We start from the raw sequence: 26,005 nt of genomic DNA, 5'->3' as shown, positions 1-26,005 counted from the left end.
TTATAGAATAGTCGCAATGGTAGTAGAATCGTGCTAAAAAGGAGCAATATATACCAAGTGTCAACTGGGAATTCCAATCGACATAACATTTCCGGGATCCGGCAACTTAGTTGGTACCTCAGGAACCAAGCCAAACCAAACCAAGCAAACTTCCCTTTTCGGTTCCTCGACCCAAGTTCTTCGCTTCGACAATCCTCTCACTCAACGAGCCCATACGCTAACCTGGCCAAATCCATCAATCCTCTTATCATCTACTACTTGTTTCTCCCCTTCTCTCCATCTAATTCCTATTTCTCTCCCGAGTTCATTCTATATTCTCTTCTTAAATAATCTTTTCCCTCTTAAGGATTTATTTAGTGACCGCTTGTTGCCTGTCATTTCTCTACTCTTCAGCCTCTCTTTATTTTGGCGTTGCCTCTGCGGAGCCGCGCACCTCGTTTCCAGCCACCTCGTCCCTTTCGGATTCGTTTCAATCATCACTTCTTCTTTTATCCCATTCACTCGGCCGGTCATAGCTTGAGCGACATTTTTGTTTCTTCACAGTCCTTCCAGGGCGTTCTCTAGAGCGACGCAGTGATAGATCTTAAATCCGACAACCTAATATATCAGCAAACCGTGGCAGCTTGGCCTTCCAAGTCATCCGTTAGTTAGCCGCTGCTGTCGCCTACGCATTTTATAGACGGCTACATTTAGCCATATTGATATCCATCGCGTATATTGTCTCGTCCCCCGAACCCTCGGCAACTGTGCGAAACTTGCGAATCTCTCCTGCGACAAGAACACCCCAGATCTGACCCCGCCACGGGCAACGTTCTCCGGACGTGTTCCACTCGAGTTAACCTCTGCACTCTGCCGGTCAATTGTCGATCTCGTTACTTCAGCAAGATCAACGACGGCCTTTTAGTCAGTATCTGTACGAGTATCCGAAAGTTTACGTTGTGCCCCATGGTTCCTTCGACTCAGATCTTCAACTGAAAATCGCTTTCCGTCATACTCAGCCACTCCGGTACAATATTTTTGGCTTACGCATATTATCAGCTTTGCATCTTGGAAAAAGCAGTTCGCCTTTCTCAGGTGGAGGGTTATAATATATAATGCTACCCGTCTCTCGACCGGAGGGTCACATGAACCTCAATTATATCCCAACGACCCAACCGATGTCTGGGACTTCTACGGGGCGCAGTTCCCCTAGCGACTTGTCTGCATCTGCCGCTGTCAAATCTGCATTTGGACCTGCAAATGGTATTGGAAACGCAGGGGGATCAATTGGAGGCGCAAGGCTAGGGGCTGGATCCCCTTCTCACGAGCTTGGCGCTCGCTTATACTCGAAACGGTAAGTTGCAAAATTCGAGACCTCATGCTTGCGACTTTGTTCTCTGTATTGATCATTCTTCTTTTCTATACTTAGTGCGCGAGAAATCCAAGCCGAAGAAGGCGTTTCGCCGAGTATCTGGGGCCCCCCTACTAGTGGCCACTCGACCCCGTTGCGCGAAAATATTCCCGAGTCTCCTAGCCAGGAAGGGTTTCCTGACTTGATACCTACGACTACCGGATCGATTAATGGTCCCGCCAGACGTGCCAGGGCTGGCACAGTTCCTTCGCGTTTTTCGCCCGTTGGCGTTTTGAACGAGGCGAACCTTCAACAGACCTTCATATCTCAAACCTCTCGTCCTACACCATCCACAAGCCCCTTCCGTCCTCCCGGCGTTTCTGGCATCGACACTGGCGCGAGGGCAGCAACTACTGCCGGTCCAAGCAACGCGGGCACCCTCTCGCGTCTTCGAGCTGGTTCAATGCCACAGAGGACAAATTACCTTGCATCATCCAGTCCTTTCGGGCCGTCTTTGTTTTCCACGAACTGGTCGAGTGCGCGTGATCGAGCGACGACTCTGACGAGTATCCGGTCTTCGGAGGGTCCTGCATCACCCAGCCAATCCTCATTTTCGAGAGACGGTCTTGCGGATACCGATGTAAAGACTTTGGACTATTTGGGACTCGCGGAGACCCCCCAACAAGCACGAGCCAACCTTGTAAGACCATCTGTCGATGTTCTCTTGCAGCAACAAGAACAGCAACAGGCATCTGCGTTGCCGCCACTGCTTGCTGAACTGGCGATGATGAAAAACAACAACCGGTTCCGGTCTTATTCTGTCAATGCTAAGGAGAAATACGCAGACGATGAGGATCTTGAGTATGCCACTCGCTATTCTCAAATCCCTTCTGGCACTGTCACCCCTTCTGCCGCAGCGACAGCCGCTCAACTGGCTGCGACGCAGGCCCAGATCCATCAACATAATCTTGCCGTGCAAGCATTCGCCAACCATGCTTCGGTCAACCGACCGCGAGCAAGAACGGCCGGTGTGTTAGAAGCTCCTCCCCAGAGATCTTCAATTCGCAACTATCTTGCCACTCCGTCTCGCCTCGAAAACAGCTTCAGTGCTGCGGATCTTCATATCGCCGAAACCGGTGAATACGATGAGCTATCCGAAGCCGTGCAGATGATGAACCTCGGAGGTAATGGTGGCCAAAACCTGGGTCTTCGCGCGAGCGGAGAGGCTGCTGACGAAAGCAACCAAGATGGGCCTACGCGAGCCTTGTGGATTGGCAGTATTCCAGTCTCCACGACTGTCACCTCGCTCGAGGCGATCTTTGGCATGTATGGCAAGATTGAGTCTACCCGTGTTTTGACGCACAAGAACTGCGGCTTTGTCAACTTTGAGCGCCTGGAAAGTGCCGTGCAAGCCAAATCGTTGCTTAATGGCAAGGAGATCTTCCCAGGGGCAGGCCCCGTTCGGATAGGCTATGCCAAAGTCCCTGGCAGCTCTGCATCTGGCACCCCTGGGCCTAACGGCGTGCAGTCTTCGCCCACTCCCGACCTGAATTTTAAGTCTGGTGTTTCCGATGGCCAGGACAAGTCTGACGCTGTGGGCACGTCTGCGCCCCAAATTCCTGCCCTACCTGACCTTAAACCGGAAATGATCCAGATTGTCAAGGAATTTGGCGCTACCGATGATGATACACTCAATATCACTGCTGCTATTCAGCGAGCCATCGCATATCAAGCTTTCGAAGACGAGATCCCTCCTATTCCTGAACCCAGCCAGACCAGGATGTTCGATGCTCCACGTCTTCGAGACATCCGCAAGAGGATAGACAACGGCGCTTGTTCAATCCAGGAGATTGAGGAAACTGCGGTCGCAATGCTTCCAGAGATTGCGGAACTGTCCTCCGATTATCTGGGCAACACTGTCGTTCAGAAACTCTTCGAGTATTGCTCAGAGCAGACTAAAGAACAGATGCTCGTTCCCATTGCGCCTCATTTTGCTGAGATAGGTGTTCACAAGAATGGTACCTGGGCTGCTCAGAAGATCATCGATGTCGCCAAGACCCCCACGCAGATGAAGATGATTGTCGATGCTCTTCGTCCCTACACTGTGCCGCTTTTCCTTGACCAATACGGCAATTATGTCTTACAATGCTGCCTGCGTTTTGGCGCTCCATTCAATGACTTCATTTTCGAGACCATGCTAAGCCGTATGTGGGAAATTGCTCAGGGACGCTTCGGCGCTCGAGCCATGCGAGCCTGTCTCGAGAGCCACCACGCCTCAAAAGAACAGCAACGGATGCTTGCGGCTGCCATCGCCCTTCACAGCGTACAGCTCGCGACGAATGCAAACGGCGCCTTGTTGCTAACTTGGTTCTTGGACACCTGCACATTCCCTCGTCGCCGTACCGTACTCGCCCCACGACTTGTTCCTCATCTGGTCCATTTGTGCACTCACAAGGTCGCTTACCTGACCGTGCTCAAAGTGATTAATCAGCGCAACGAGCCCGAGGCTCGTGAGATTGTTTTAAGGGCGTTATTCTTCAGCCCCGGGGATGAGGTCTTGGAGAAGATCTTGAGTGACCAGACTTCTGGGGCCACACTGATCTTCAAAGTCTTGACCACGCCTTTCTTCGACGAGTCCATGCGCGCAGAAGTCGTGAAGAATGTGGCAAAGGTGCTCACAAAACTGAAGGCAACTCCCAACCAAGGCTACAAGCGCCTCATGGATGAGGTTGGACTATCTTCACGTGGAGGCGCTCGGGACAATCATCACGGGCGAGAACATTCAGGTCATTCTGAAAATAAGCAGCATCGTCCCACTTCTCGGCAAGCACAATCGACCATGGACAAGCAGTATAATGGACAGTTCGCGCCCGGTCTTCTCGCTCAAAACATGGACAACACAAGGTCGATTTCTGAGCAGCAACCAAGTGCTACGCCATTCGACCCTTACTCGATCAACGCTGTCAACGGCATGGGCCCCACCGGTGCCGTCAACTCTCTCAATGGGCTTGCTGGAATGAATGGAGCTGGATTTATCCAGGATCCCCTGATGCCCCTCACTCAGCAACAGCTGCAGTACCAAGCTTACCTAGCCGCCCAATCCCGGGGCGTCTCGCCCGCTGGTCTTTACCCTACTCTGGGTAACCCCAGTTTTGGCTACCCAGCCGGAACACCGTCTGTGGATGGTCTTCGGCAGGCTGCTCCTATGCCTGGAACATCCGCTCAATTGCTGAACCAGCAGGCCTTTGCTCCTCAGCAGTTCAGCCCTGTCATGGGCACGCCCCAGATGTATCAGTACCCTCCTCAGTTCTATTCGCAAACACCTCAGGCCCCTGGACAGTCGGCTGGGGGACGTCGCGGACGTGTAAGTTCATCTCGAAACGATTGATATGGTGTATGACCTAACTGTGTTGCTTAGCGTTGATTTTGCATATTCGACACACTGGGCCAACCTTGTGATGAAAGTCTACGCCTTGTACAAATTTATCTCTTCCTGTTTGTTTTCAGCATAAATCAAAAACGGAATACCTGCTTTTCTGGAGCGAAACGACCCTACATACCTAGACTGACGCTGGCACGTCTCGGGGAGGGGGAAGAGGAATGACACGTGGAAAAGTATTGCAGTTCGTATCTGCTTGAGAATAGCTGGTCTCATACTCGGTCAACGAGTCTTGAAATCACGACAGTTACCTGAGCATACGGTGGTGCGGTCATGATCAGTTTTGTCAAATATAGTTTCATCGGTGGCAGCTATTGCCGCTGCTTGCCTTGAGAGCTCTTCCGCCTCCGTCAGAGGCAGAGGGCTTTTATAGGTTCTTTATAAGTTTTTGAATGTGTGACGTGCAGTCATGAGCGATCTCTCATGTATAGAATTGTAACGCCTGTACAGCAAGTAAGATGCACCATGTTATGTCGCTATCAAGACACTTTAAATGTGAAAGGTCTTTAAATCGCATCACTGCATGCAGTATAATTCCATATTTGTTCCCTATTAATGGTGGCAGCTTCCAATTTAGTGCTGCTGATATTGCTGACTCTTTGGGGGCTCTGAAAACAATGATGCTACGTAGTCGCCGAATTCCCTTCCCTTGTAACAACACTTTAACCATCCAACTTGGGAAACACAACCAGCTGATACCACCATGTGATGATGACACAACACTCTATCCTCTACCAAAATGCAGGAAAAACAATCTTCTTGATTGACATCCCGACGTCGATCGCATCCGCACAGGAACTTTCACCGGTGCAGTTGGGAGCCACACTGTGCAATCACTACCCTGCCGGGAATGGGATAGATAATCACAGAAAGCGTCTTCTCTTATCTTCAGAACCCCTAGACAAGCCGTACGCAGTATCCACAGAGCCAAAATCAGCTGCTGCGAAGGCTAGAGTCCTCAGTAGAATTCCGGCCTCTGAGCAGGCCTACCAGACCGAGATCATTGATCCTCTGGTTCGCGTGGCATTGCAGGAGATTAGCCGCGCCCACTCGGACTCTGCAGACTGGTGTCGCGAGAGAAAGGTCCGAGAGGAAGAGACGCAGCTGAAGAGGAAACGAGATGGAGCATGGAGCAGAACGTCCTCTTGCGAGGATGGGTGCTTAGCGGATGATGCGCTGGGTGTATCTGCTCCTACTAGCCCGCCGGTTATCCTGTCGCCGGGATTAAATAAGTTCGGATCCTGGCCGGAACTTTGCAACGTTGTGGTTAGGAATACGTCTTCGGCGCAAGCGTTGCTGGGTGTCCGCTGCAAGGTGGAGGCTGAGAGCGAGCACAGTGAGGTAACGCCGGCGAATCGACATGTCTTCTTGGTGCCCCCGTTGTCTACTTTCTTGCTGTGCTCGCTGCCGCTATCGGCAGAGGATGAGGCGAGCCAGGGCCCTATCCCGGGTCTATCTCCGGACCTCAAATTCAACTTGATCCTCCTCGACCCGCCCTGGTCGAACCGCTCCGTTCGTCGCAGCGGGCATTATCAAACACAGTCCTATTATGACGTGGACTTACTGTCTAAGCGCATAGGGGATATACTGAAGATCCATCTATCGGATAACCCGGAGTGTGTATCCGTCGCAGCAATCTGGATAACCAACGCGCCAAGAGCACGCAGAGCTGCATACGATGCCATTAAGGGAGCAGGGTTGTCTGTGCAGGAAGAATGGGTATGGATCAAAACGACGACGAAGGGCGAGCCCACCACGCCGCTAGACGGACTATGGCGGAAGCCGTATGAGATCCTTGTTATTGGAAGGAGAATGGATCGGCCGTCTGATACCGTCCATGCTATTACGCGGAGGGTCATCGCGGGCGTGCCGGATGTGCATTCTCGAAAACCAAATCTCAAGGAGGTCTTTGAGCAGGTATTCTTCACGAGGTCAGGGTCTGGCCCGACGACGGGCGATGCTTGTATGGCGTATTCTGCGTTGGAAGTTTTCGCGCGTAATTTGACTGCCGGTTGGTGGGCCTGTGGGAATGAAGCTTTGAAGTTCAATTCAGAAGATTGGTGGGTTGCAGCCTGAGGTTTATGTACTTCCAGTGGTGGCATTCTATGCGGTTGTACATGTCTTGTGTAGCTACCATGACCTCAGGGTCCATCTGGCGTACGAACAACATCCATTGATACACTGTATCTGGTTATCTGGGAAGACAGTTCCAACGCCCGAGACGCCTTTAGGCGAGGCATGATAGCCTTCCAATTTGTCTACTATACACAGTCGTAACATACCACGCAATGATAAACCACTTCAACCACCATCAAGGCTTCGTCAACAGCCTCAATCAAAAGAAGGCCCCAGGCTAACTAGACTGAATCTCAAATCCGGATTACCCACCCGAACCTCCGTCTGCAGAAACCTCCTGACCCCCAACTCCAGCGCCTTATCGCTCAACGCATCCTCATCATCCGCCAACCGTCCCTCTCCAACGGCCCTTTCCTCCTCCCATCAAGCTCCCACAGCCGCCCATCAGACCCCTTCACAAACGCCACAAAATGCAAATCGACGTTATCCTCCGCCTGCGGCGCAGCCGTATCCCCAACCGCGCCGCGTCCGCATGCGCACTCTCCAACGCCTTACTCTCATACAGCAAGTCCGCCCTGGCGATGGGACCCAGCGGCTCCGCTTCACGTAGGAGAGTGTCCAGATCAGAGCCAGGGACGACATGTTTGCGCGGTTCGCCGTTTGCTACGGCGTGCAGGAGTCCAATCAGCCCGCAGGCGTTGCGGATCGTCTGCTTGAACCACATTACTGGCTCTCCGGGGCCGGAGCCGTTGTATTCGGGTAAAGGTCCGTCTTCAGCGACGCGGGAGGCTTCGTAGGATGGGGTGACGGGGAAAACGAGGAGGAGAGCGTGTGAGGGGCGGGGACGAGGGCGAGGAGGTCAGGCTCGTCGATTGAGTAGATGTCTGTGAAGCCTAGGGTGGGTGGGAGGCCCAGTTGGTGGACGAGGTGGGACATGACTTCGGGGTTGTTTTCTGCGAGGGTATTAGCATTTATACTATGGATCATCGATGAGCTTGGAGATATGGTACTTACCAAGAGGCACGAAGGCCTTGTTTGTGTTGGGGACATCCACATGCTCTGTCATGATGGGTCGATTGTTGAAGTGTCTTGTAAACTATTGATCGAAAGCTTTGTAGATTACAGATTGAATTTGAGCTCGGATTTTTGTCGAAAAAAAAGATTATGGAAGGATTGTTGGGGGTTTGTAAAAAGATGGAACTGACAGTTGCGCAGTGAGGGGTGATTGACGTCGCTTTGCGGGGTTGAAGATATTCCGTTTCGGGAAATAAATACATATTGAAACTATCGCACGCCTCCACCTACTTGGCTTATCTAGGAAACAACGAGCTATACGCAATTTCAGGAACACAATAGATACAGCTTTTTGGGAGCATAAAGGTACTTGGGAGCGTCAGTTGTGAGTGGATTTGCTCAGAATACTATCTAATATAATGGACATTTCTCCTTCATATAACGAACGTTCAACGTGTTCTAGCATAATTCTAAGTATCATCAGTCATGACTATCGCACTCTCAGTTCCCAATTGCTGGCTTCGACCCGTTCTTCAGTGGATAGAAGACATTCGTCCACAGATCGCTGGCTTCTCCGAGGTAGTATGTCAAACTGACATCCGCCATGCTTGCATCCTGGTCCCCAGACAGAGTCTCCAATTGAGAAATGAGATTTTCCAGCCCAAAGGCTTTCCCTGTTGCTTGTGTTGCACCCGCCTCAAGCATGACGTTGACCACGTGGATGTGAAAGTGGTAGTAGGTCGGTTGGTCTAGCATCGCAATTAGTACACATTCCGTCGACCCAGGCAAAACCACCCTATTGAATAATACTTACAATGAACGTACAGCTTGAGCTGGTCCTGCTCCAATTCTGGATACATCTTCACTGTTCCCTCAAGCAGCCTCTGCCTCAGATACCGTAACCAAGAGATATGCTTCTTCTTCAGATCACGCAAACTCCAGATATCTCGTCGCTGCACAAGAGCGAGCAGATGCAGAGAGCTCATCGTTTTTCTGTCCCAGTTGAGGTCAGGGAGCATCAGGAACCCATCATCGGGACCCTCACCCGCGTCCCGTAAAATCACATCCTCCTGCTCCGTCCGGCCTTCAAGGATGTTAAAGACCCAGTTCAGTCTCCCTTCCTCCCGTTGAGCGCTCATATACGGCCGCACATAATCACGGTAGATCTCCGGCGTCTCGGTCACCATGCGTAGTTGCTGATCAGAGTACTTTTTGATGTGCTTTTCCGTGCAAGGCCAGATGAGATTCAGTTTGAGATCATGAAACTGCTGTTCACCCTGGCCTGCGCCTGAATTCGCCAAGTACCATCGGTATATGTCATTGTCGCCGAGATTGTTTACTCCGCTGATTGTAGCGTGGAATGCCTTAAGGACTTCGGGGGATTCGGTTGCGAATGCTGCCCGCTCTGCGATCAGGATGCCTTGCTTGCCGTCAATAGATCCGAGTATGGCAATACGGCGACCATTTTGATCTACAAAGTTCCATATTCAGTATATGGTGCGAAGGGTATCAGAGACACCCTGCTTTGTGAGTCTGAAGTTGAGCGGAGATGATCTATACCTTGCTTGAGGAGTCTGTGGACTTCAAAATTGGGAATTAAAGCCTCAGGGGTGATCCTCTCACCACTGTCGAGAATCTGCATTGTGAACTGGAAGAAGGCACTTGATCGTAAAAACAATCACGGCAGCAGTTGGGAATTTCAATGTTATCCCTACCCCAAATCGTTCGGGCAGAACCTACACTAATCAGGCGGTCAAGAGCTTATCTTATCAATACGAATGCAGGTAACATCTGCAGTATGAATCGTAAAATTTTCTATGCAGAAAATGCTGTAGACAGGGCACTAGGCTGAGAATGAAGAGTCTTGATGACTGTATCGCTAGCAGATACCGGCAGTCGCATCGCCTTTCCAGCGACACAGCGTGGACACCTTATTACAGCGGTGTAATCTCGTTGCCGGGCTGCAGTTTCCAGGGCATTGCTTCCATCAGACGGCAGTAGAAGTCGACCTAAAAAGCGCGGCTGATTTTCTAGGGCAACATTACGCATGACTCAGTACTTAGAGTCTGGCACCCATCCGCCAACCCGAGTTGGAAAGAACTCGAGCTAGCAATTGGTTGTTACTTCGAACGATGTTGCCCATATCGCTCATTGCACCTACGAGCGGCCAGCGCCGCAACAACTGATCACTGAGGCTGAGCCTGCATCCCAGGCTCGGACGAGTGGTGACAAGCCATTGGTTCAGCTTAAATACCACTGGGAGTTCAAGTGGAACTTGTCTTTGAGTCGCTGGGTTGCGTATGCAACTAGGTTGAAGGTTAGCCACCAGTCCGATCAGTGGTTGTCTCTGCATACCGCTTCAGCCATCTTCAACCACTCTTCGACTCCCTTGACGAAAGCATCATCGGCCGCCGGCAACTCTTCATGGCCCCAGACCATAAATTCGTCAAAAGTAGCCTGCTTTTCCAGAATCTTTGTCGGCTCTTCTTGCTCGACTTGAATATCCTCGGCCTCATACCCAGTGTCCCTTCTCTTAGGCGGTAGAACACTCTCAGTAGGCTGCACAACTACTCCTGTAGGGCTAGGTTAACATATTGTACTACCGATGCTCCGCAGATGCAGGTCGTACCTTGATAGCCTTCCGGAATTGCAACACGTCGGCCTCGAAGTCTGCGTCCTCGGAAGTAAGCAGTCTGTAGAGGTTCGTCTACCTGAATGTTAGCAGACAGACGAAGATCGAGGGAAGAATGACTCCGTATGCCTAACACAACGCTTACCTTTCTCATCCGATACGGGGTTCCAGAAACGCTCTAGCGACTCGACGAACCCATCATAGTGGATTCTACAGGGAAGAATATTAGGAGTGCAATTCTCCATCGACTTCTCATTTCCGGCTGCAGATGACTGCTTTTGAGATTCTTGGATTGCGAACATTTCTAGAGCAGCCGACGGGAAGACTTGTTGAGTACTGTATGCAGGTTGCAAGGCAATCAGAAGAGGAGTTAGAAATTAATTGGCGCTTGTTCAATGCCTGCACTTTTATAAGGGATGTTTTGTTGGAGCAGCGTGGTTGTTCTGCGGAACAAGCTGACACGACGCGTTGCCGCGTTAAGTGGATAGGAAATGCGCCATCCCAAAACGGTCAAATTGCTGCAGATTCAACGTACTATAGACAAGCGGAAATATGTAATGATGCTGGACTACGGATGGAAATGAGAATGAGGGGTTATATACTGAATTGTAATCAAAATAGAGAGAATTTTTCCTGAGTTATCTGATTATTCGAAGCTGGTCCTTCAAAATAATGGATGATGCGATATGTACACAAGAGACGGAAGTCTAGGGGTATATAAGGTCTCCAACTGCAGCTATGAGGTTTTGACTACCTCTTACGAGGCTTCTTCTTCTTCTTCTTTTTCTTCTTCTGGTCCTCGCCATTCTCCTTTTTGTCGATGACGACGCGAATTGGCCATTTCTTCAAATGTTCCCGCTCGAAGGCCTCTTTATCTCGTCTATACAGGAGCATTGTAGCCTTCGCATCTTCGACACTAGAGTGCGCGCCGTCCTGGATATTCAAGCCTAGAAACTCCGACGCCAGCATTTTCAGGCGTGGAGAGCCGCCGCCTGCGATCTTTCGGTAAGGAGGATGCTTGCTTGTGTCTCTGATGTCGCGCTTCGGATGGCCCAGAAGAAGAGCATCCAAATCATTGCTCACAGCATGCCCAACGAGTATGCGTCCGTCAAGAATCTCTGCGACGTCCTTCTGGACTTGTTCGAGAGATCGAGCCTCCGCCATGTGCTTGGGAGAAATGCCGCTCACATGTGTCCGCCAATCTGTAACCATCTCTTTGGGCCTGACGTACGAATCATAAACTTGTTCGCCGTTGAAGTTGACAATACTGACACGCGCGAGGGCAGAATCGTTATCGGGGTTGGGACCGACTCCCACCATTTCGCAGTCCATAGCGACATATTTACCTATTTCTGCGCTGAAGAGAGGTTAGATGACACAGGTAGTATATATAGGATAGAAATTACTAACGTAGGTGAACGGCCCTCGTTAATTTTTGCTGGCTTGGACTCAGTCCGCGATTGCTCGGAGACCGTAGCCGTAGAGCTTTTGCGGGAAATAGTTTTCACCACAGATTCCTGTGCGCTCTTGTCCCCTCCATGCTCTTGTCCCTCGGACATTCTTCTCTTCTTTAATGAAGCCTTTTTGCGCTCTATTGTCTCTGTTCTCTGCTTCTTGGTCGTAACATTTTGAGTCTCGCGGTCTGATGTCTTGCGTTTCTTCGAGGCCGAGGAAGCGCTTTGTTTTTTCAGCGTTTCCTGAAGTTTCTTCCAATTACTGGAAAGATTATTGACGTCCATGCCAAAGGTATGTGCGATACTAAAGCATCATGATTGTCCGAGTGAAAGAGAAAATGGTGTTGAGAAGGGTATGATTGTAGCATTCCATATCTTTCTCCAAAAAATCGGCGATTAGATAGATGCGCTAAAAATTTGGACAACCTTAGGCCCCACTCAGGCAACCATTTTAGTCTCGAACATGCATGGCTTTATAGAGCCCATACTAGATCTACCTTTAGCATTGAGGGCACAGAAAAACAGTAGGTTGAGTGACTAAGGCCAATTGCGAGATTGAGAATGTGGAATGATTTCTATATTGCAAAGCCAGTTCATAGCAACACGCTTTTCTGAAGTGCGAAAAAGGAAACCTAATTATCAAATATCCAATCCTGGGACCTTGAAATCCTTGTATGTCCACTTCTCCGTCAGCTTTCTCTTCGCCTTCTTGGCCTGTGTCACCGGTTTGCGAGATTCCAGCTTTCCTTGCACTATTAACGTGCGGAAGCGGTCATCTAGCAGATTTCCTTCCGGCTTCAGTAGACGTAATGAGTCTTGAAGTTCGTCTGGGAGTACAACCTCCAAAGGTTTCTCGGGCACACTGTTGCCAAGTCAGTACGTGTGAGATCCGAAAATCAAGAAGAAAAACATACCGGGCTTTGCCCAATGGCTTACGCCTCAAGGCGACATCATCTCCTTCTTCCGAAGAATCATCCCCAGACTCCTGGCTGCGTTCGAGTTGTCTCTGCTGCACCTGTTCCGCGATAGCCTTGGCTTGCTCAAGTTGCTCTTCCTTCTCTTTCATCTTGGCTTCCCATCTAGCTTTCCTCTCGGCCTCCTTGCGCCTCTTGATTTTATTTCTCTCTGCCTTCGTCTTCCGCGCCGGACGTTTCTTGTTCAGCCACTCTGGTTTCTCATATTCACTTTCGAATCCCTCCCAGGCACTCTCATCATCAGATTTGACTTCGCCGTCATCATTTTGTGCCTCGGCAATAAGGCGTTGCCTCTCTTGCTCCTTTCGCTCTTCTTCCAAGCGCTTCTTCTCAGCCTCTACGGCTTCTTGCCCCTTTTCTTGGAGAAGACGATCCCAATCCTCAAATGACGGGTTGTAACTGATGCCAGCATCTGGTGTACGAACAGACGGGATTGGCTTTCCATTCGCGGCAAGTGAAATCGGAGGTTGCTTGATCGTGGGAGGTGCAGCTTTGGGCTTGGGCTTCTCGAGGTAATCAAACTGAGGATCTTCAACAGGTGTTGGGTCTTCAGCATCTGCCCAAGGGTCGTAAAGTTCGCTTCCTTCCGCCTTCTGAGTCGGATTCGCTTCCTTGGCCACCTGCTTCAAGCGCAGCCATTCCTTGCGGGTGACCCAGTCGCTCTTGTGCCTCTTGGATTTCGGTTCGATCACACCGTCTGTGACTTTTGAGTTCAAACGTTTGCGGGTATCCACTGCAGGAATTGCAGAACGCTGGGCTAGAATCTCATCGGCCTTCAGAGGCTTGTGCTGTTTGAAGTATGCATCTCTGATCTCGGCGGAGCCCTTCTTATCGATGACGAACAATTCTTCTGAAGGCTTTTCTGCTAGGACACCACTGTATAGAAGGACTTAGATCAGCATATAAGATCGGAAAAGGCTTCTAGATAAGGGTCCATTCGAGGGCACATACCCTTTGATTTCTTCATCTTTCAGAAGACGAAGGCCTTCCTGGACCTCCGTAACGTCGACATTTTTTCTCCAGGCCTTCTTGCCCTTACGGGAAGGCTGCTTGAATTGACTTGGAGCTTCGACCACGGCCGACATTATGAAGCCCTTTGCAGTCAGATTCAAATTGTCAAATTGTAGTCTGTGTCTTTTTTGTCGCTGCGATAATGATCTGAAGAAATTCCAAAAATCTGGACCCGCTTACCTAATGCGGTATCGCGGGGGCGACGCTAGGGCGGCTGCCGCGCTAAGGTTCCTTTGCGGCGTAACTGGTGTGCTCAAGTTAGACCTTCCTGCTTGAATCTCTCTTTCTGAACGGCGTCGATTCTCCATCGACTCTGGCCAGTGCAGTTTCATTTACTGCATCAGAGAAATTCAAAGGTCCTTTTATTTGTATATTAGCACCCAATTTTGTTGGTGGAAACCGTTCGCGCTGAACGACCACATTCGCCATGCCCGTTGTCAAAGGAGGAGTCTGGTAAGTCTATCTGCGCCTTTCGATTCTGAGTAACTCGGCATGGCTAATGGGTGATTAGGACCAATATTGAGGATGAAGTTCTCCGGGCGGCTGTATGTCTTGCGTTCTACTTTACTTGGAGGACGGCCGATAGAGTTTGTGTGAGCTGACACGGCTTTCTTTCGTCTAGGTATCCAAGTATGGCCTGAACCAATGGGCGCGAGTCTCTTCGCTCCTTGCGAGGAAGACCCCTAAGCAATGCAAAGCACGATGGGTAGAGTGGTTGGACCCTGGTATTCGCAAGGTCGAATGGTCGAGGGAAGAAGACGAGAAGCTGCTGCATCTGGCGAAGTTGATGCCAACACAATGGCGTACAATCGCCCCTATTGTCGGAAGGACAGCAACACAGTGCCTTGAACGCTATCAGAAATTGCTAGATGAAGCCGAGGCCCGGGAAAACGATGAGCTGGGCTTGGGAGGTCCCTCTGGCGGCGAGGCGGCTGCGCCTAGTGCGGACGATGTGAGACGGTTAAGGTATGAAGTCGCACTGAATTGAAAAGACGTTCGCTTTGCTAATAACTTTGAAGACCCGGTGAATTAGATCCCGATCCGGAATCGAAACCTGCCCGTCCCGACACGATTGATCTCGACGAAGATGAGAAGGAAATGCTGAGTGAAGCTCGAGCTCGTTTGGCGAACACCCAAGGAAAAAAGGCGAAGCGCAAGGCTAGAGAGCGGCAACTCGAAGAGTCCCGAAGACTAGCTGTCCTGCAAAAACGTCGTGAACTCAAAAATGCTGGCATCAATATCAAGGTTGTTACCCGTAAGAAGGGTGAAATGGACTATAACGCGGACATCCCATTTGAGAAGCCAGCAGCACCTGGATTCTACGATACCATGGAGGAGGAATCTCGAAACGAAAGACAGCGAGAAATGTTTGATCCTCGAAAACAACAACTTGCGAACAAGCGAAAAGGAGATCAGGAAGAAGACGCGGACAGGAAGAAGAGAAAGAACGACAAGAATGGTAGCTCCGCTTTCGCTGCTGCCGCAAGGGCCGGTCAAATGCAGAAGATCCGCGAGGCTGAGCAGAGCAGTAAGAGACGAGCTCTTGTCCTGCCAACTCCTCAAGTGAGCGAAAGCGAAATGGAGGACATTATCAAAATGGGCATGGCTGGAGACAGGGCCAAGAAGATGTCTGGAGACGAAGAAACAACTCGAGGTTTGATCGGTAACTACACTTCTATCGTCGGAGGGACGCCGATTAGGACACCACGAGCGCCGCCAGAGGAGGATCATATCGCCAATGAGATCCGAAATATCAGAGCCCTGACTGAAACGCAATCATCTTTGTTGGGTGGTGAGAATACGCCTCTGCACGAAGGAGGTTCTTCTACTGGTTTTGATGGCATCGCTCCTCGGCGACAACAGATCGTTACGCCTAATCCAATGGCGACTCCTTTCCGACAAGCCAATGCTTTGGGAGCGACTCCATTGCATGGTGGGATCGGGCCAGGGGCAACCCCACTCAGAACTCCTAGAGATCAGTTCGCGCTCAATCAGATGGAAGGCGGACAGCTGATTGGCACCACACCGAGAGATATCAGATTACACCAGAAAGCCGTCAGTCAAGGTATTCGTAGCAAGTTGTCGTCGCTCCCGAAGCCTAAGGAAACCGAATGGGAACTCGAGGAACTTCCCTCGGAGTCTGCAGAGCCCACTGCTGCGGCGGAGATTTCTGAAGAGGATGCTGCGGAGCGTGATCGGAAAGAGAGAGAGGCACGGGAGAGAGCTGCGCAAGCTGAGTTGAAACGCCAGACCCAAGTTTATCAGCGGGGACTGCCACGTCCGAGTGTCCTCGATATCGATGCTCTGATGGCGCGTGCCTCACAGGTTACCGATCCCATCAATGGCATGATCGCTAAGGAAGCCGCTCTGTTGATTGCCAACGACGCTCAAAAATTCCGCCTTCCCAATGGCAAGGTTGAAGGCAAGGCACGGAAACTGGAGCGACTTGACGATGAACTCATCGAAGCAGCGCGTGCTGCCATTGTAGCGGAAGTTGCTTCGTCTGATCAGCAACAGGAATGGCTGGAAGGTTTTGATGATCGTTGGTCGTCAACGCATTCCAGCACCCTCCCAGGGCTCGCCAACTACGGTGACGACGATGAAGAGGAGGATATGTACCGACAAGAACAGCGAATGATTGACGCTTTCGAGAATGTGCAGGCTTCTCTGCTAGCTACAGCAGAGCGAGGAAACAAGCTTGAGAAGAAGCTGGCGCTGCACTATGGCGGCTATCAGAACCGCGCGAAGACCCTTCGAACCAAGATTGTCGAGGCCAGCTCTGCTCTAGAAAACTCGAAGGATGAGTTGAATTCTTTCCAGACCCTACAAATATCCGAAGAATCCGCTATCTCGCGAAGGCTCGAGAAGCTCCGTGACGATGTTGCCTTCGTTCTGAAGAGAGAGCGGGAAGCTCAAGAAACGTACAGGATCAGAAAGGAGGAGCTGGATGAGCTTGTTGCTGGGACAGAGGCCGTTGTCAATGGGTGGCACTGAAGGCACAGGGATATCTGATACCTAGGATGTAAACTAGTTCACTATTCTGATTCTCTTACTATTAGACAGTTCATAATTCATGGTAGTAAGAAGTATGTGTGGAACCTCTCCCTTCATATATACTCAGTATCAGACCCGAACTCAGGCAGATCCTGAATCCTACTCGGTGATGAACAGATTGTGCACTACGGTCACTCCCTCACTCTGAGGTTGCCAAAAGCGGACAGTGAAAAGGCCGGTTCAAAGGCGGTCTCCCGGGCTGCTTCACAGAACCAAACCTCCATCAACTCCTGCGAAAGAATCAGATAGTTCATCGTGCACGTCGTCCAAACCAGGTTCTTTGTCACAGAGACATCTCCAAACTGTTAAGATTTGGGTCTAAATCACCATGGGAGTTCGGGATTCTCAAGGGGAGGTCACTGGGACTCCTGACCCTGTCGAGAAGGGCTTTGCCACCCTCACCACCATCCGGTAAGTTGACATCTTGCTGTTGGATCTCGAGAAAATTTTTTTTTTTTTAGAGTCTCCTATATGACTTTTATCGGTCGCATAGACTAATCATGGCGATAGGATCGGTGTCAAGGCGATGGTACACAAGGTCAGTTCTTCCTCCATTGCTTCCAGCATCGTTCGATATGTTATCACGTGACATCATTGAACGGGAGTGAATGTGGTTGCTGATGTTTGCTTTGCTATAGGATGGCGAGTTGAGAAAAGCAGAAATTCTGTCGATCAGGCAGCGTAAAGATGGTCCTAGCTTCTAGTGCGTTCTCAACCCTGAGCTCTTCTGGTCGTACCGGGGTTCCTCATGCTGATGATATGTACAGTGTCCACTATGTCGATTTCAATAAACGTCTAGATGGTGAGTATCCTGCTGTCCTTATGCATCTCGAAGTGTACAATCTGATGTATCCAATTAGAATGGATTGACGCTTCTCGACTGGACCTATCTCATGAAGTTGAGTGGCCTCAGCCGGAGAAACCAGAGAAGAAGAAGACCGGTGCTGGTAACAAAGCGCCGAGCAAAAATGCGCAGAAGCGTGCGAGAGCCGATAGTCGTGATGTCTCTGCCACTCCAGATCTTCTCACAGGCAAGAATGTGAATGTTGGCAAGGCGCAACGTCCGTCCAAGGCAGGTGGCAAAGAGAACCGTGACGGAACTCCTCTCAATATGCCTATCGTCACTGCAGAGGCCATCTCAACGGACGGAACCCCTAAGGCGGAGTCTGATGATGTTGAAATGGTTGACGTCAGCTTCACGGACGGCAAAAGCTTCAAAGAAGAGGAGAGAGCGATGGGACTCATGTCGCGCGAAGAAGAGATCGAACGGCTGCGAACGAGTGGTAGTATGACACAGAACCCAACGGAAATCCATCGTGTTCGTAATTTGAATCGTCTTCAAATGGGCAAATACGACATTGAGCCCTGGTACTTCTCGCCTTATCCCGCTTCCTTCTCAGACGTTGATATCATCTATATCGACGAGTTCTGTCTGAGCTATTTCGACGACAAACGGGCCTTTGAGCGCCACCGTACAAAGTGCACGCTTGTCCATCCTCCTGGCAACGAGATATACCGCGATGACTACATCTCTTTTTTCGAAGTTGATGGCCGCCGTCAGCGGACGTGGTGTCGTAACCTTTGTCTGCTGAGCAAACTCTTCCTTGATCACAAAACCCTATACTACGATGTCGACCCTTTCCTCTTCTACTGTATGTGCACGAGAGACGAGACTGGCTGCCATCTTGTGGGCTACTTCTCCAAGGAGAAGGACTCCGCGGAAGGCTACAATTTGGCTTGTATCTTGACACTACCTCAGTACCAACGGCGTGGGTTCGGTCGGCTGCTTATCTCCTTCAGCTATGAGCTCAGCAAGCGCGAGGGAAAGCTCGGCTCTCCTGAAAAGCCGCTCAGTGACCTTGGTCTACTGGGTTACCGTCAATACTGGCGAGAAACGCTCGTCGAAATACTCATGGAACCTGGACGAGAAACAGTCAGTGAGAATGAGCTCGCTCTATTAACTTCGATGACTGAGAAAGACGTCCATGAGACCCTGGTCGTCCTGAACATGCTGCGGTACTATGTATGCGCCCCCACCCCATCCCACTTGAAGCTTGATATACCGTTAAAACAGTTAACTGACTACCTAGTAGAAAGGGAACTGGGTCATCGTTCTCACCGACTATGTGGTTGAACAGCACAGGAAGCGTCTCGAAAAAGAGAAGCTCAAGGGAGCTCGCAAGATCGATCCAGCACGCCTTCAGTGGAAACCTCCCGTGTTCACTGCTTCAAGCCGGACATGGAACTGGTGATGATCATGTTTGTCTCACGAAATCTTTCCTTTCTACTGTGTCTTTTCAGCAACGGTGTTTGGGTCTACTACGGTTGGGTGACGCTGGGCTGGAGTTCGGGTCCCATGGAGAAAAAGGTGTTCCCCTTCAAGCGATGTGTGTATTATCACTTCCAATGTCTAAGGTGACGGGCGTATGTCTGAATATCACATTTTGTCCATATTTGCAAAGCATCTAGAGTATACCGATTTTTGATTCTGTCCCCTGCCATCCTGGTTCGGTTAGCCAACAGACGTAGCTATACTTTATGGCGTCTGAGTGAACCTATACAACGTAAAGAGCTACTGCTTACTCTCAGTCTGTATATTCCTTTATGGGTCCTGGAAATGCTGCTGACCGAATCAATGAGCACAAAGCTACATAGCCGAACTTAAATACAGCACTGGTTGAGTGTTTGTTTCATCTTGCATTGATTCCGACACTGAAATAATACGAGGAGCTGTCTGATGCCTTTTCTGAATTACCAGGAAGACCTCGAAAAATAAGTGATAGAACAGCTGCACGGACAATGATACATATTAAGTAGCACGAAGATCGACTGATCGATTGAGAATCGAGGTTGAAGTGATGTCGGTGTATGAGGAAGAGAATGTTATATGTGACTGTTGTGTCTCTCACCATGAGACTGTTACTTCGAATCGAGTACTGATGAGGATAATGTACGATGCAAAGGACATTGAGAAGAGTACTAGAAGTTCAAGGCAAACGCAAACCCGTTCGATATCCCATATGCGTTGCTCACCAGATACCGAAGAAACCGCTGAATGAATATCCGAAACCCGAGAATTGCCACGGCAGAGCTAACAGACGTAATTTCGAAGAATAGAGGCGCATTCCTCCACATGAATAAGCTGGACCAGCTTAGTGAGATGCGCTAATTGTGCGCGGTGCCCACGCTGTATTCCGCGGTTGATGCCGGGGCGAAGAGGCGCTGCCGCCGTTCTGCTGAGTAGTGGCTGTCTTCTTGGTATTAGAGTTTCCAGGACCTTCCCGAGCTTTTGTATTCTTTCGTGGTTTGAAAGTCGAAGGCCCGCGCTGTCGAGGATTTTGGCTTCCTGCCTTCTTTGGAAGAGTCACGGTTTTCGCAGCGATAGCGCCGGGGAAGCGGATGGACACCCGAAAATTGCCAGATGAATCCCTGTCACCGAGGCCCAAAATAAAAGGCTCGATGCTGTGGATTTGCATCGGCTTGAGACTCTTGAACCGTAACCGGGATTGGGACGGTGCTGGAGCGGCATGCCAAGCTGCTGGAGGCGCAGCATTGGGAACTCGAACAACAGGCAAAGAACCTGCTTCGCGATCCTCGAAGATCTCCTCAGTCTCTTCGACTTGCTTGGCGCTGGCTATTCCGTCGCCAACTTGAGTCATATTCTCAGCAAGAAGGGGGAGAGATACAGACACTGCAGCAATATGAAGCTGGACATCGAGAGGTTCTTTCGATGCTGACGTGACTGCCAAAGCATTTTTCTTCTCATGTACAGTCTTCTTGCCGAAAAGACAGTTGATCTTCTCCTGCCAGGAGGTTGCAGCTGAGATGGGTTGAGCTTGAGCTGGGACGCGAGGAGGAGCGGCAACCATAGAAGCAAATGTAGGAGGTGGTGGCGGCGCAACGATTTTCGGCGGTAGTTTGACAATGGGTTTAGGGGCGGGAAGGTGGACCAAAGGTCGGGTAGAATCAGTCATATATACTGGATGACTCGACAGTTCCTCTGGTGGTGGTGGAGACGGGCTTCGGAAATGCTCATCTTCCTCAAAGGCCGGCCGTTTATATTGCTCCGTGGCCTGAGGGAAGAATCGAGAACTGCGAACTGGCACACTGTTCAGTGGACGAGCATGAGTATCAGCGAAGGGTAGAGTCGCGACAGGATGATCGAAACCAGGCAGATGGTTGGAGATCGAACTTGAAGTGTCGGTTGGCCTATGAATACCGACAACCTGCCTCTGTCCACTCTGGTCGCCAGTGCGGACCTGTCGCCATGTTTCATTGAATGTGGCATGCAAAGGCTGGCTATCCCGCATTGTGTTCATCTCGTTTAGGAGCTTCTCATTCTCTTCCGCTTCACGTTTAGCAGCAACCGCGTGAAAATTATTCCAAGCGGTAGTACCGGTAACACGCGGTTCCTGTTGCCAATGAGACTGGTGTACACTTGGAGGCCCTATTGGCCCTGGTCGGACAACCGGGGTCATAGAGTCGTACTGCGCATGTCGAACATCGGTAGAAGGCAAAGGAGAGATTGACGTAGGCTCTTGTTGGGGTCGAGAGGGGGCAGAAAACGGTTGTGGGCCAGAAGAGATTGCAGGTTGGTCGAGGCCGAGAGGACCACGAAGGGAGATGTCTCTCGACGGGAAGCCCCGAGGGCTTGATCAAATATGCCATTACCCAGGGTCTTATCGTTACTGAGAGGCTTCCAGGGATTGGCAATAGAAGAAGAGGCGGCTCCGAGTTTGGTATTCGAAGACCAAGGGGAATATGAGCTCGAAGTACTAAGATTACTCTTCCATTGGGAACTCGGCTCTTCAATTGTTGCTTCGGGCAATTTCTCAGGAAGACGGGACTGCCGAAAATCGCTAGTCTCCTGAGGTCCTGTGGTAGCCTCCAGTTTAGGATCGCGAGCTGGCGAAGCAGGACGTCGAGCATTGACCGCGGGAGCCGACCGTTCAGCAGCTCGTTCTTTTTCATTCGCGGCGACGAGCTTTTTGACGGCGTCGGGATGATGGACTTTCATCATCCCGTATTGCTTCGGTTCGCCAGTTGGCTCTGGTACCGGGGGTTTAGGAGGGGATTGTGCTGCTTGCGTGACGGTCAGGGACGCCTTGGCTTCCGCTTTATCACCTTCCAGAGACTCCTTGTTTTTGGATTTTGGTTTCTCGGGCGGTGGACCCAGTGCCTCCAGCTTCTGTCGAATTCTTTCACGTTTTGCAGCTTCCTCCTTCTCTTCTTGCTCTAACCTGCGCTGCCGAGCTTCAAGTCGCTTTTCCTTCATGATACGTTCCTGCATCGCGACGGGATCTTCCTGCGGCGCTTGCGCTGTAGCATCCTGAGCTTCTGGAGCCGGAGGCACAGATGACTGAGACGCAGCTCGAGGTGCGTTCGCGACACTGTCCGGCGGGCCCGCAGCTGCACGTGGAGGCCATGTTGGACCTGGTGGATGGCGGGCCGAGGAAGCCTCGTGCATAGATACGTCCTTCGGATGCACCGACTCTCTGTTCTGAAGGGACGGGTCTATGATTCCATTGACCTGCGAGCCTCTTCTTGCTTCAAACGTTCTCTGCGGCCCATCAGGGCGGCCGATCGACATCCGACGTCCAAAGCTCCCACTTCCTCCGCTGACGTTGGATGAAGTTCGCCGACGCGTCCAATGCCCGGCATCTTGGCCACTTGACCGATGAGTTTGGAATGCTGGAGAAGGCTCCGCAGGTCCTGCCTGCTCACCTGGTGTCGGCCGCTGTAAAAGAGAAGAAGGGCGGAAGCCTTGCTGCTCAGCTCGCCACGGCGCTTTCCTCTCTGGTACAGGCTCATAGCGACCCGATCTAGAGTTGTACAATTCACGAGTTGTTCCAGAGTGCGTGTCCTTCCACGATCGATTGAAGTCATCCGCCGCAATCTCCTTTGGGTGGACAATTCCGGTAGGCGGTTCGCTAACTTGGTGTTCTCTGACAGGAGCACGGCCGGGAGGTTGAACTTGAACAGGCGGCATCACTGGGGATGCCTTTTCAACAGGCGGCAGTGGGGCCCAAGGTGATTTAGATGGAGGAGCTGGGCTCGTGGACGACAAGGATGCCTTGTCGTTTGGTCCTTTCGACAAGATGGTTGCGCTCTTCGCCTGCCTTTCCGCATTTGCGCCAAGCCTGAGAACGGTAGGATTGGGTCCGATAGTCGTTGTGGGCTTCGTGACGATCTTGGTCACCTCTTTAATGGCAGGGGCTTGCTCTGGTGCAGGAGAATCGACCTTCGCTTCATTCGCCGTCTTGGTGTCTTGGCCGGGAGCGTGTACTGCCTCCGTATGAGTAGTAAGGCTCGTCTTGGTGCCATCAGTCCATTCGATCGTCTCAGGAGCCCAGTCGTCTTCGTCGTCATCGATATCGGCCCATTTCGCCTCGGTCCCACCACCATCTTCTTGGATGCGAGAGGTCATATGAATTCCGTATTGCTGCTTGAGTTCCTCATCTGTCAAGTGCTTGGGTGGCGTAGGTTGCACGGCTGTAAAACTCGGACGTTAGAGAGGGGTTGTTCTCCCAAGAAAGGACAAGCAGTGCCTTACGTCTATTCTTGTTCCAGACCTGATTTGGATCAGGTCCACCCGCACCAGCCTTGCCTGCACCTGTTCCTGACTTTGAGAGCGAGTCACGGAGGCCGCTGGTCGTCTTGGCCACCAAGCGCGGACGAGAGCTCTGCAATGGACCGCCCAACGGTGTAGTCAAAGACGAGGGGGCTACGTCAAGTTAGTAGACAAATTACTCGAACGAAGTTGAGGTTGTCTGTACCTTTATCAGACGGTTTAGCCGTAGCAAGCGCTCCCGGGGCTTTGGGCACGGAAAATTTGGCGAAAGAAACGGGTTTGAAAGTTGTCGGCTTCTTCGAGCCCACACGCTTACCGTCTGTTCGACTGGCATCTGACTCCGAGCCACCCTGGGAAGCCGTGTCTTCTCCGGCATCCGACACCGAGGCTACCCCGTTCATTTCGAGTGCTCGCGTGGCAACTGGCCCGGGCCCCTGCTTTGAGATATCCTTTTCCTATAACCCGTTCAGTAGCGCATTCACTTTCATATTCGTTCGTGTAGAGACTCACTGTTGATGGTCGTTCAGACTCGTTTTCTGTCTCATTCTTCGCGAGTGATGTGTCGGAAGAACTGGGCTCTGGTTGGCTTTGTGGATCGTTCGTTTCAGTCGTGGTCTGTGTTGTTGCGGTGGTATGTTGAGTCTCCCCCACGTCCCCTCCAGCAGAGATCTTGTCTTTGGTGCTCGCAGGAACGTCGGAAGGCGAAGGCTCGCCGCCCGACAGGGTCTGATTTACCACATCGTGGCTGCTCTGCTCTGCCATAACAATTCCCGAGTCTGTGAGATCCGCAGGTTGCGACATCTGTTAGACACTGGTCTTGTAACTGTGAATGCTGGGATAGTCGCCGCAGAAGCCATATAACTCATAGAAGGCACAGAGGAAACGTTAGGAGAAATACCTATTACCAGGTATCAAGAATCGCCACGTTTAGACTGATAGCTGAGTTGTTTGAGCTTGGGGGGGAAAAGCTCCAAACGACGAGACTAAGTGCGCGGTGGGAAGTGCACAAATCCAAGGGCTGGAAATAAAGCCCGAAAGGAACGGGCAGGCGAAATAGATGCGATATAATACTAAACGCCACTGCCCAAGAAATCCCAAATGGGAGGTCGCAATAAGAGTTGTCTTTCTCAGGTTTGATGACCGGGTGATGGCTGCAGTCATGGGTGACGGCTCATGTTGGAGGTGAGGTGGCTGTTTTGGGTTAGCGTGGGCCGAAAATGAAGTAAAGAGTCAAAATCTTGTGGCTGGAGCCGGAAGGATGAGATGTGTCACAGGCAAGCGGATCGTTCACTGTCGCTAAGATATTTAAAATTGAAAATGATCTTGCGTATTTGGTCTTCCGGTCCTCAAAATTTCACATATAAATGACTGGAGAAACAAAGGGTGGTGTTGGGATCGGCGACACTCCATATCCTACATCTACACCTCATCTACTACGCAACCGACCAATGCACCGCGACAGTCGCTGTGTACATAATCAACGGGAATTAGAAGAGAAAAAGCCGGCATCAAGGCCAGAGCAACTGGGCTGGAGGTATGCCTCTTCTACATTGCTTCGATCTAGGTTCGCTGGTATATACACAGATCCTCCGCAAGCCACACATAAGTGAAGCATTTAGTGAGGGTGGTTCTTGTGGTGGCCTGCAACTGTTAGCAACGCGAAGAATATTCATGGTCGAAAAGAAAACGTACGAAGGTGGAAGTAGTACTCCATGCTGTAGCCGATGAGAAGGATACCACCAATGGCGTGGGCAAGAGCTGGAGCGATTAAGATCAGTAATCGCCGTGTACAAACTCAAGTCGTCCGGAACTACTCACGGGCAGCAGAAGGGTTCTTGCCGAAGTAACGAGCCTGGTAGCGTCCAATGAGGCCAGTGGGCTTAACGTCGGGAGCGGAACCGCGAGGGAGTCTGGCGTAGAAGTTCACAACGCGCTCCATGCGAGCGGCATCCTTAGCGGCACCGATGGCCTTTGTAAAATGTCAGTCATTGCATGATAAGGAGAGCCGGTGTTTGTTTGCGATGGATGCTCAAGGTCGTGGTGAAAAGCCTTTACTGGAGAAGGAGGGTACTGAAGGACGTAAAGAGAATCGAGGGGACGCCATAAGGTGACTCACATTGGGAGAAGCAATCTAGAAAGCAATCAGCATGTCTTCACTGGAGTCGAACAAACGCAATCTCTGGGTATTTGATATTCTTCCTTACCTTGGGGGGGATCAAGGTCGAGAGACCTCGGCGGGCGATGTAGCTCATCTTGTCTGATTTTGAATCTGCGTTAATATTCCGGTGGCGCTTCTGAATGATAATAGGAATATGAACACCATGTAGCACTTCTACTTACCTAAGAACAGGCGAGTGAACCGTACAATCGATAAAGACGAAGTAGTGAGGATGTGCCTCTGAGATCGCGGGTTGTCGGATGAGCGGTTCCTAACGTAGGGAGCCTCAAGC

General features: G+C 50.9%; 10 protein-coding genes across 10 annotated transcripts; 4 read left to right on the top strand and 6 right to left on the bottom strand.

Annotated features, from left to right (window-relative positions):
* Positions 1-1,094: 1,094 nt before the first annotated feature.
* On the top strand, positions 1,095-4,718 carry P174DRAFT_363440 (putative RNA binding protein Jsn1; the record flags this gene model as incomplete). Its single annotated transcript, XM_024821922.1, has 2 exons — positions 1,095-1,333; positions 1,409-4,718. 2 exons carry the CDS (start codon positions 1,095-1,097, stop codon positions 4,716-4,718), a joined length of 3,549 nt encoding a protein of 1,182 aa, XP_024687083.1.
* Positions 4,719-5,440: 722 nt separating this feature from the next.
* Positions 5,441-6,975, top strand: P174DRAFT_19100 (MT-A70 family). The gene has a single exon (XM_024821279.1). It carries the CDS (start codon positions 5,478-5,480, stop codon positions 6,843-6,845), a length of 1,368 nt encoding a protein of 455 aa, XP_024687082.1. The 5' UTR covers positions 5,441-5,477; the 3' UTR covers positions 6,846-6,975.
* P174DRAFT_436901 (cysteine proteinase) lies at positions 6,933-8,065 on the bottom strand. The gene is made up of 4 exons (XM_024826151.1): positions 7,860-8,065; positions 7,692-7,798; positions 7,364-7,575; positions 6,933-7,254 (listed from the first exon to the last, which is right to left on the bottom strand). The coding sequence occupies exons 1-4, from the start codon at positions 7,909-7,911 to the stop codon at positions 7,101-7,103; spliced, it is 525 nt and encodes a 174-aa protein (XP_024687081.1). The 5' UTR covers positions 7,912-8,065; the 3' UTR covers positions 6,933-7,100.
* A 186-nt stretch (positions 8,066-8,251) lies between these two features.
* On the bottom strand, positions 8,252-9,501 carry P174DRAFT_399327 (putative mRNA decapping hydrolase; the record flags this gene model as incomplete). Its single annotated transcript, XM_024823867.1, has 3 exons — positions 8,252-8,608; positions 8,674-9,330; positions 9,420-9,501. The coding sequence occupies 3 exons, from the start codon at positions 9,499-9,501 to the stop codon at positions 8,361-8,363; spliced, it is 987 nt and encodes a 328-aa protein (XP_024687080.1). The 3' UTR covers positions 8,252-8,360.
* A 417-nt stretch (positions 9,502-9,918) lies between these two features.
* On the bottom strand, positions 9,919-10,924 carry P174DRAFT_382024 (ribonuclease H2 subunit C; the record flags this gene model as incomplete). The annotated part of the gene is made up of 4 exons (XM_024823104.1): positions 10,637-10,924; positions 10,489-10,566; positions 10,215-10,432; positions 9,919-10,104 (listed from the first exon to the last, which is right to left on the bottom strand). Exons 1-4 carry the CDS (start codon positions 10,791-10,793, stop codon positions 9,919-9,921), a joined length of 639 nt encoding a protein of 212 aa, XP_024687079.1. The 5' UTR covers positions 10,794-10,924.
* A 317-nt stretch (positions 10,925-11,241) lies between these two features.
* On the bottom strand, positions 11,242-14,064 carry P174DRAFT_508743 (Nop53-domain-containing protein; the record flags this gene model as incomplete). The annotated part of the gene is made up of 5 exons (XM_024831487.1): positions 13,871-14,064; positions 12,860-13,795; positions 12,606-12,807; positions 11,902-12,188; positions 11,242-11,848 (listed from the first exon to the last, which is right to left on the bottom strand). The coding sequence occupies exons 1-5, from the start codon at positions 14,002-14,004 to the stop codon at positions 11,242-11,244; spliced, it is 2,166 nt and encodes a 721-aa protein (XP_024687078.1). The 5' UTR covers positions 14,005-14,064.
* A 293-nt stretch (positions 14,065-14,357) lies between these two features.
* On the top strand, positions 14,358-16,924 carry cef1 (putative cell division control protein (Cdc5); the record flags this gene model as incomplete). Its single annotated transcript, XM_024821786.1, has 4 exons — positions 14,358-14,383; positions 14,442-14,475; positions 14,553-14,896; positions 14,950-16,924. 4 exons carry the CDS (start codon positions 14,358-14,360, stop codon positions 16,922-16,924), a joined length of 2,379 nt encoding a protein of 792 aa, XP_024687077.1.
* A 388-nt stretch (positions 16,925-17,312) lies between these two features.
* P174DRAFT_416216 (NuA4 histone acetyltransferase complex catalytic subunit ESA1) lies at positions 17,313-19,236 on the top strand (the record flags this gene model as incomplete). The annotated part of the gene is made up of 6 exons (XM_024824477.1): positions 17,313-17,395; positions 17,495-17,522; positions 17,623-17,687; positions 17,752-17,786; positions 17,845-19,007; positions 19,078-19,236. 6 exons carry the CDS (start codon positions 17,313-17,315, stop codon positions 19,234-19,236), a joined length of 1,533 nt encoding a protein of 510 aa, XP_024687076.1.
* Positions 19,237-19,638: 402 nt separating this feature from the next.
* P174DRAFT_436895 (uncharacterized protein) lies at positions 19,639-25,196 on the bottom strand. The gene is made up of 6 exons (XM_024826150.1): positions 24,724-25,196; positions 24,066-24,310; positions 23,761-24,010; positions 23,538-23,708; positions 21,736-23,476; positions 19,639-21,634 (listed from the first exon to the last, which is right to left on the bottom strand). The coding sequence occupies exons 1-6, from the start codon at positions 24,728-24,730 to the stop codon at positions 20,137-20,139; spliced, it is 3,912 nt and encodes a 1,303-aa protein (XP_024687075.1). The 5' UTR covers positions 24,731-25,196; the 3' UTR covers positions 19,639-20,136.
* P174DRAFT_18895 (F1F0 ATP synthase subunit f) lies at positions 24,805-25,958 on the bottom strand. Its single transcript, XM_024821275.1, has 6 exons — positions 25,896-25,958; positions 25,760-25,812; positions 25,672-25,686; positions 25,374-25,524; positions 25,248-25,313; positions 24,805-25,196 (listed from the first exon to the last, which is right to left on the bottom strand). Exons 2-6 carry the CDS (start codon positions 25,805-25,807, stop codon positions 25,171-25,173), a joined length of 306 nt encoding a protein of 101 aa, XP_024687074.1. The 5' UTR covers positions 25,808-25,812; positions 25,896-25,958; the 3' UTR covers positions 24,805-25,170.
* Positions 25,959-26,005: the final 47 nt, after the last annotated feature.

The sequence above is a fragment of the Aspergillus novofumigatus genome (assembly GCF_002847465.1).
Source record: "Aspergillus novofumigatus IBT 16806 chromosome Unknown P174scaffold_1, whole genome shotgun sequence".
Taxonomy (NCBI): Eukaryota; Fungi; Ascomycota; class Eurotiomycetes; order Eurotiales; family Aspergillaceae; genus Aspergillus; species Aspergillus novofumigatus.
The sequence above is the reverse complement of the archived record's forward strand: the minus strand, read 5'-3'. Positions and strand labels throughout refer to the sequence as shown.